The 9,841-nt window shown below is 31.3% G+C and overlaps 1 protein-coding gene across 1 annotated transcript; it reads left to right on the forward strand.

Annotated features, from left to right (window-relative positions):
- The first annotated feature begins 7,131 nt into the window (after positions 1–7,131).
- Positions 7,132–8,910, forward strand: LOC129871345 (phosphoenolpyruvate carboxylase kinase 2-like). The gene is made up of 2 exons (XM_055946240.1): positions 7,132–7,953; positions 8,316–8,910. Exons 1-2 carry the CDS (start codon positions 7,170–7,172, stop codon positions 8,369–8,371), a joined length of 840 nt encoding a protein of 279 aa, XP_055802215.1. The 5' UTR covers positions 7,132–7,169; the 3' UTR covers positions 8,372–8,910.
- The last annotated feature ends 931 nt before the right edge of the window (positions 8,911–9,841 follow it).

Raw genomic sequence — 9,841 nt, forward strand, 5'->3', positions numbered from 1 at the left:
AATAGTTTTTATCATAAGCATTTCTCGAAACAATACTTTTCAAAAATAGTAATTCGTATTTGGATAATCAATTTAAGAAAATACGTTTGCTAATATAAAAACAACAATTTGTATTGTTTGACTAATAGCTATGATAAATAATTAAGTAGTATATGTTCGATTAGTTATGTAATGTTGCTCATGTGGTCCACAAGAGAAGATAGCTTATCAAGTGTTCCAAAGGGCAATTCCTCCATGTTAGGTTACTATCAGTGTCACATTCTTCAAAACCAATTTGATACGTTACCCAACAGATCTTTTTCGTTTTTTCAGTTCTCACTCAATATTCGATATATTTTTATTAGGTCTCAACTATTTTAAATTTGTGTTGAATTATATTTAGAATTTGAACTTGAAATTTCTGACTAAACAAAATACTTATCATTTCGTCATAATGTTGATAGAGTTTTTGTGGCTTTTTCTCTTTTCTTCCTTTGTTTTATTTGTCTTTTACTTAGGAAAATGAGAGGTTGCTTGACTTACCCCAAAGGATTTTGTGTTGGTTGTCTATTTCTCACCTTTAATTTGAAAATTGTATATATAGACCTTGGAAATATGGTTGTGAATGATAAAAATGATCTTTTATATTTGTTTGCAAGTATAAAATATAGTTCATTTAGTATATTCCTGAGAAATTCTTGTTGTTTAATTTGTTGATTTGAAGTAAATACTGAATAAATTACGGTAGATTTAATGAAAATTATAAAAATAATTAACGGAAGTTCGTATTTGGAATTATAGTTTTGTTGTTTTTAGAGATGCAATTTTTTTTTATGCTTAGTGTAGTTTTTGATATTGTAATTTTGAGATTTAACAAAAAATTTGACAATTTAATTAATTTAAGTTTACACCAAGAAATCCCATTCTAAAGTTAAATTGTTCTCTATCAACGATAATGTCATTTTCAAATCTCAAACTCAAAAACTCCTAACAATTGATGAAAACTGATTACTTACCGTCTTGCTATTATATTTGATGATCGTATTATTTAAAGTGCAAAAACAACAATATAATTATACCATATAATACCTTACTACAAGATAACTTATCAAAGTCCCACCTACCTTAGATATACACATATTATATAGTTATATATATAGTGCTCATATCAATTATCAATTGACTAATTTATATTAATTTGTCAATGGCCTACCACATGGGTTTAATTAGCTGTCTACTTGCAGCAACAGGTGTTTGGTCCCCTTTTTTTCGATTTTTTTGTCATCATAATATTTAATATTCTTACTGGTTTTTTAATTACGATTTTTTTTTTTACTATTGTATTCTCTTTTCGTATACATATTCAATTACTTTTCTTGAATTGAAAGTCTATGAAATGTTTTACCTTTATAAGACATAAATAAACTTTATGTATACAACATCTCTTCAAATATTATTTACATGATTATATTGAATATATTATTACTATTAATATTATTACTTAATTTATAGTTTATACCATCAGAATATTTGATTTTGAGGGCTTTTGGCAGCCGACTTCTTTTCGCCAAAAATTCATCACTAAATAATTAATTATTTCCACATTTTACACATTCATTTTCTTGAGCAATAGAAAGTTCCCAACTTTACTTTGAGTTGGTTTACTTGTTTGAAACAAAGACGTAGAGCTATAACATTTTTCTACTACGAGTCTGTTTGGATGAACTTATTTTAAATAATTTATAAATTGAAAACTATTTATAAGTTAAAAAAATAAATAGGTGCAGTCCAACTTATTTTTTTGATTTGTAAGTTGAAAACAATTTATAAGCTGCTTAAAATTAGTCCATCCAAACAAATTCAATTATTTATTATGATTTATTTTAAGCACAAAATGACTTTAAATTAATCAGTCAAACACTCAAAAAAACTGATTTGGAATTTCATTCATCACTTCTCGTCTTTTCTTACTCATACGTCTAAATATTATTCGATATTAAATACATGAATAATTTATTCAGGATTTTAACATCAAAAGATTGATTCTAATTAATATCATAATTTTATTACAAAAGTTAGTTTATAAAAGAGAATGATTATCCAGCTTCATATTAAAAACTTAAGGAATCCATCCATCTTCGATATAGAATTTCATTCATCACCTCCTTAGATATTGTTCGATGTTAAATGTGCAAACAATCTATTCTGAAGTCCACTATCAAAAATCTAACTTGAATCTAATTTAACTTTTTTTTAAAAAAAAACAATTCAAAAAGTAAAAATTATTCAAACCTTACTTAAAGAAAAGTAAGTCCAAGAAACTCATCCGCAATTTCATTCAATCACCATAGACCACAAGTTTCATTTTTTTTTTTTAACTTTCTTTCATAATCTCTTTAATGAAAAGACAGGTTAGGGCCACATGATGGAAATTGGAAAAAAATGGGAGGATTATTGGGACCATAATTTTCTTTTCATAATACTATTTTTGGATTATTTGTGCCAATATTGTGAGTATTGTCAATTTCTTAAAAGTATCGTACACTTATTTTTCCTAGCTTCCACGTCTCAATTTTTCTAACTCCTTTTTTTGACTCCATCGAACGTACGTGTTAAATGACAAATAAAATGTAGGAATTTTTTTTAAAAAAAAAGAGAGAGAGAATAATCTTTTTATCATTATAAGATGTTAGGAATTTTTATACCGTATAATCGTTCATAAAAATAATAAATAATAAATCTGTATTTAATTCATATAGAATTTTTTTTTTGTTAATATATAAAATACTACTTTCTTTTAATATATTAAAAAGAAAAAAAAGGCCAAAATAGTCAAATGTGACTAGTATTTAACATAAAGAAGGGTTTTTTGGGGTACTTCCCAAAATATTCACAATAGCTACTCTTTGATTATGCATTGGATAATTTCGCTTCTTTGCAATAGCTCGTTAATTACGTAAGAGATGTAAATTGTGCTTTCTCCATTCAATTATACTTGTCTACTATTGACTTTATACAATTCTTATGAAACTATAAATAAAAGGGTAATTTTACAATATCACCCTTTGATATAATTAATACAATGTTTTGAAAAATGTAATAGGAAAATGACTGTTAATTAATAATAACGATAAATCAGAAACTAAGTTAAAATTATCTCTTGATTTCATAATTTGGACAAGTATTATTGAACATCTATTTTTAATAAAATGAACAAGTAAAAATGGATAGAGAAAGTATTAAGCTCATCCAATACAATAAGCTCGACTGAAAAAGACCTTGGGACAATTAATCCCTAACATTTCTCATGGAATACGATTTGTTGCACCAGCTCAGCCACCTTGATCGGTCACAGAGAAGATATTAATAATACTAGAATCTACTCCTATGACAAGCAAGGATTAAAGTAACTTTTAAAACTTGCATAAGCAACAACAACAACAACACACCCAGTATAGTCCCACCATATGGGGTCTGGGGAGGGTAGAGTATACGCAGACCTAACCCCCACCTTAAAAAGTAGGACGGTTGTTTCCGAAAGACCCTCGGCTTATAAAACTTGCATAAGCATGGTTTAAAATTAAATTTATGTAGCAACACCAATAGCAGCAAGTCCCATGAATGAGGGAAACAACCTAGTCCACAAAGGAATAGTTAATTAAGTAAAAATTTTAGTATTAGTTTTCTAAAAAATAAATTAATTTTCCTTTGCAGTTTCATACCAAAAACAAAGTCCACCTTCATGCTGTATGCATGAAATGAAGGGTGACACAATTGCTTACGTAGCCAAGCTCTTTTTTCTTTTGGATTTTCATCTAATATTTGATATTCACGTATATTCATATTGAAATCTGATTTAATTTAAATTCACGCATTATATATAGAGCTATTTTTGAAAGGTGCACCTCTAATAAGAATTTTTTTTATTACGCCTCAATCTCGAGATATTTAACTAAACGTGAACGAATTCCGATTCGCAACTTCTACTATATTTATTTTTACGATATTTATTATATTTTGTATGTTTCAAATATATCACTGTTTGAATAAATTTTAAAAGTGATAAAAAATAAATTACAATCATAAATAAAATATGAAGAAATAAAATTTTATTGATAAAATAACATATGTACAATTATGTTTCTCCCTTGATTATTCTCTCTAGATGTAATGACCCTAAAGGTCATTTTTTGAAATTTTCATAAAAAGATCATTTAACCCCTCCCGGTAGTCTCCCCGAGTCATATGTGATTGATATTTGATGTTGGTTCCGAAGTTTTCTTGAAAAGTTGAGATTTTTGGTAAGCTTTGAGTTTTAGAGGTTTAGAATGACTTAAAAGTGGTATTTGGGGTCATTCAGAGTATCGAGTCTCGAAATAAAATTCCGTCTATTTCATCATTTTCGAAAATGAAATTGGTCTAAGAGAGTTGACAGAACCAGATTTGGGATCATATTGTGGATTTGAGGTGTTGAGTTGAAAATGGTTGAATTTTTGGCCATAGGTTTGACTTTAGTCAAAATTTGGGGTATCAGATGCTTGGAGTTGAATTTCGACGACTCCATTAGATTCAGAGGGTGATTTTAGGCTTAGGAAGAGTTCTTGTGTATTTTTTGGAAGCTCCGAGGGCGTTTTGGTCTTTTGAGGCATAATGTTGGTTTAGTTATGATTTTTTAATTTTCGGGTCAAGGAGGTCTCGAAATCGGATTTCGATGGTTGCACTGAGTCTGAATGTCAATTTTAGTAGGATGGCATATATGGTTTGTCTACATGGGATCCCGAACGAATTCTAAGGATCAATTCGGAACTTTGAAACTTGGAGCATTGTGCTAGTTTTTGGCACTGATGGAGACCTCACGATCGCGAAGGCTAGGTCACTTTTGCGACACTCGCTTAAGCGAGAACCCCTTCACGAAATTGTGGCCTGTGCGGGAGTCGCAAAAGCGACTGATGTGGCTGCTTTAGCGAGAGGCGGGGGTCGTAAAAGCGACCCAATTCTCGCGAAAGCGAGGGAAAACGACAACTGAGAAAGGTTTTAGCCGGAGTTTATGCTATTTTCTCCATTTTTGAACTTTAGAGCTCGGTGGGGGTGATTTGGAGAAGGATTTCTCGTGGAATTTCATTGGATAAGTTATTTTGATCCTACTTCATCATTTTTCAATGATTAATTGTTGATTTTAACACAAATTTGAGGAGTTCAATAGGTGAAAATGATCCTTTTCAAGGACTTTTAGAATTTCTTATAATGATGATTGTGACTTGATTAGGGTTAGTTTCGGCGTTGGCTATTGAGTTCCTAAGACTAAGAGGAACAATTTCATTCAAAAATTCTCGAATTTAAACCCTTATTTTTCTAAGTCGAATTTGGAGCTTTTGACCTTTTTTTCACCGAATTTCACATTCTTAGTGTTGTTGGAGTTGGTTTTTGATTGTGAATCAATACTTGAATAGATTGTGGAGATTCAGAGTATAATCGGAAGGGCAAGGCACACGCGGATTGATTGATCGCATCTTGGCTAAGGCAAGTAGACTCTTAAAATTCTGTGAATCTCTTAGAATTCCTGAATATCCTGTTGTATATGTGTGGGGGTGTGATGGAAATGAGGTTACGGGTTAATTGTGATACAAACTAATCTAAAAGGAATAGATGGGGTTAATAAAAGACGTGTGTGATATTGTTGAGTATTGAACATTACATGCCGTAATCTAGATATATATGTATATTTGATGAAATACTTGATAGTCTAATTGTGATTGTGGTTTGCCTGAATTGTTTGCATTGGTTCTGAAACACTGTCATAAGAAGTATATAATTGTGAGACCGAAGTCATTTTTAGTCAGAGAGATGATTTGGCCGAGGTCATTTTTGGTGAGAGATTAGTAGACTGTGGTCATTTTCGGTGGAATTTTATGGCCGAGGTCATTTCCGACAGATTTCCTGTACTTTTATGCTTTACTCTACTTGAGAGTTGAATACATATTGAGACTGTATTTTATTTCAGTTTTATTTTCTTTAGCGGCTTGTATATGTGACAATCAATCTTTGGAGGTAAATTAAGTTGAAAGACTTCCGCTTTTGTTTATTATTTACCTATTTAGACTGTTTTTATTTTATTTATCAAAGTGTTTTTAGGCTGACTTGTCCGATAGGAAAAGACAAGTACCATCACACCCGATTTCGGATCATGATAAATTTTCTTCATGATTCGAGATCTATTAGTAGCATATTTCTCGAACATAAGATGATTTGAACTCAAAAGATGATTTGGACATTCAACATAGAGTAATTCAGACTTTTTTCGTAATTCGAATGTTGTTAGTAGCGACCCTCAATCAACCGACCAAATATATAACTTGCCCATTTTAAGTAGGGCTAGGCATAATCTGGTTCAAATCAAGAAAATCGATTGAACCGATTTTTTTAAAATTTTGATTTGTTTTTCAAGTTTGTTTGGTTTGGTTTGGTTTTAAAATTTAAAAATTCAGTTATTCGGTTCGATTTTTGATTTTTAGCTATTTTAATTTAGTTAATTGAAGAAATGAAAGTTATTTATATGCTCTCCACAGTAGAGGCCTGAATCTTGTTGCTTAAAGCCACATGTTGTAACCTGTAAGATGGTTACATGTGCACTAGATCTCTTTATAAATATTCTTATTAAAATTCACTAGATATCTTTATATATATTTTGAATAAGATTTGTTTTTGCTTGGGTTTGTCTTATTTTTTTTTCTTGTGTGAATATTAATTATTCGTGTGTACATTTTTTATCTTTGTTATTGAAAAATACTAGCAGTGATATATTTTTCAAAAAATTCATATGAAGGACTAAAAGTGGTGAATTTGTTTAACTAATCTCACAAACTAAAAATCAAAATGAAATAAATCAAACCAAAATTGTAAAGATCCAGTCGAACAAAATTTATTTTACTTTGTTTTGATTTAATATTTTCACAAATTGAAAATCAAAAAATCTAACAGACCGAATGGGCGCCCTAATTTTAGGTCGACCCTTAAACGAGAAGCTTCTATTACTCCATCTGTCCTCCAAATTAAAACGTACCTCTAATTAATTATATGCGAATATTCTGTTTTATTTTATTTTATTTTCATAAATACCCTCCAGTCCATTTATAAATACAACCTATTCCCTTTTACAAAAACCCCAAAAACCAAACAAAGCCTTAAAAATAATGTTCCAAACCTTGAAAAACGATTTTCAAATTTGCGAAGAAATCGGCCGTGGTAGATTCGGTACCGTCTACCGCTGTTTTTCTCCGGTCACCGGAGAATCCTTCGCCTGTAAATCCATCGAAAAAAAACTTCTTATTGATTCCACCGACCGTGAATGTCTCGATAAAGAACCGAAAATCCTTCAACTTCTTTCCGGTAACCCCAACATTCTTCATTTGTATAAGGTTTACGAAGATGACGAGTTTCTTCATATGGTGACCGATTTCTGCCCGAATAGTGATCTTTACGAACGGGTTTCATCTGGGTCGGTGTCAGAATCGGCTGCCGCGGCCATTCTGACTCAGTTGGTTTCTGCGATTAGCTATTGTCATCATATGGGTGTAGCTCATCGTGACATTAAGCCGGATAATATATTGTTTGATTCGGAGAATAGATTGAAGCTTGCTGATTTTGGATCTGCGGAGTGGTTTGCGGGTTGTGAAGGAAGGAAGATGAGTGGGGTTGTGGGTACGCCGTATTATGTTGCGCCGGAGGTGTTAATGGGGAAAGAGTATAATGAGAAGGTTGATGTGTGGAGTGCAGGGGTGATTTTGTATATAATGCTTTCTGGGGTTCCTCCTTTTTATGGTGAAACGCCAACTGAGACTTTCCAAGCTGTTCTGAGAGGGAATTTGAGATTTCCGACGAGGAATTTCAGGTCTGTTTCGCCTGAAGCTAAAGATTTATTGAGGAAGATGATATGTAAGGATGTTTCCAGGCGATTTTCAGCTGAACAAGTACTGAGTAAGTTAAATTTCTCTGTTTTTCATGTATTTTATCTTTTCCTCTGTTTTTTTGTTAAAAGATGAAACTTTTTTTTTTCTTTCTGATTTCTATTTATTAGGTAAAACCGAACCTAAAGTGTCTTGTTTTTTGGCTATCGTGTGTGATTTTTCTAGCTAGACTCGCACATATGATAGTTAGTTGAGGTATGAAACTCAGAAAATCGAGATACTTTGGGTGTTTGTTGACCATTAACTCTTCTTTTTAAGTATCCTATTCTTGAACTATGAAATGTTTCCTTGATTCTTCATACTGGTGTTTTCTTTTTGGCTCTTCATTTTGGTGAATTTCAGCTAATTTTGATGTTATTTTGTCAAATATAGGACACCCATGGATGATTAATGGAGGAGAAACAAGATCAATGGCTGATCTAAACTGAACAAGATGACTGGTTTTTCCAAGTCCTAACTATCCTATAAATACTACTGCCAGTACAAATCTGATAAGCTTTTGCTGTATATACACCAGTTCATGAGAAAAGGAAGAGAATGAGAAGAAAGAATATCTTGAGATGATATCAGTTCTACTCAAGAGTTTACAACAGGGGGTTCCCTCTTTAACTATTTTTCTCCTTTGAGTTCCTGCTGTTGTGTTGTGGAGAAGAATCTTAAGAGGATAATGAATCTCCTACTATATGTATTATGAGAAGAAGAAGAAAAAACAAAAAAGGTTTTCCGGCTATGTAAAAATAGATGATTTTCCCACTTTTATGTGTTTTTGGTATATGAAAGGCTGAGGAAGAGAGGGAGCAATAAGTGTGCTTATCCTTCATGTTTTGTTTTAGAGGAGCACTATGTATTATGGAATCCTTCAAGTTTTGTTTTAGAGGAGCACTATGTATTATGGAATAAAGTTTGCTGCTTTTTGTAATACTATGGATCTTTGAGATAACATCTATAATATTTGTGTCTTGAAGCACCATCTTTTGTTAATAATTTATTGTGGAATTGCATTTTCAGCATCTTGATTATGCATGTTTTCTTTTCGGATATGAATTATCGGAAATAATCTTTCTATTTCAAAAAGGTAGATTTCAAAAAGGTTGAGAGATAAGGTGTGCGCACATCACATCCTCTGTTGATGTTGTTGTTGTCATACTGATAGGAATTATCGGAAATATATCTCTTTACTCAATAAAGATAGAGCTAAAGTTTTGTACTCCACTTGTAGGAGAGATTATACTCTGATTATTATGTTGTTGTTGCTGCTGCTTTGCTTTATTGATATGATTCTTGAATTGTTAATGTTGAAAGCATCTGATTGTGTTTTAATCTTAGCTTTAGCTTTATTAATGTGAAAGTATCCATAGATTCTGTAATGTGTTTCTTGAGTTTGGAATATTAGAAATGAGTGACTTTTTGACTTTTCAAAGAGGGATAAATAATATTTCTAGCATATACTTTCTCTAGTTGGATTCATCAAGAAGAATGGAAAAAAGCAAAAGACTTGAGCAAGTACAGTTGATTGTACTGATCTTTTCAGCACCTATCAAGAAAGGAATGATGGATCTTGTAGTTTTTTGTTGATGTGTGAGTGGTGATAATGGAATCTTCAAAGATTAAGCTCTATTTTGGATCTTGTAGCATATGCCTTTTTGAGTTTGTAGGCCTTGAACATACAGATATTGCCAATCTACTAGGTGTGGTACATATTCTTCCATCAGTTTCATGTTATCCTTTCACGATATGACTTTTGAATTTTGAGATTTTTAAACATAACATGGTATTGTAAATCAAAGTAAGACACCTAAATTAAAACGAAAAAAAAAAAAATGATAATAAATCTCCTCTACAGTAGGAGAAGAAACAAAAAGAGATTCCTTGCTATGTGATAATTCATGTTTTTCCAT

This window comes from Solanum dulcamara, chromosome 10 (genome assembly GCF_947179165.1).
Source record: "Solanum dulcamara chromosome 10, daSolDulc1.2, whole genome shotgun sequence".
Lineage (NCBI taxonomy): Eukaryota > Viridiplantae > Streptophyta > Magnoliopsida > Solanales > Solanaceae > Solanum > Solanum dulcamara.

What these genes read in the sequence shown, in the direction of transcription:
- LOC129871345 (XM_055946240.1), top strand. Translation starts at nt 7,170, where the DNA reads ATGTTCCAAACCTTGAAAAACGATTTTCAAATTTGCGAAGAAATCGGC. An exon ending in TTCAGCTGAACAAGTACTGA is followed by an intron (nt 7,954 to 8,315) that starts GTAAGTTAAATT and finishes TGTCAAATATAG; the next exon opens with GACACCCATGGATGATTAAT.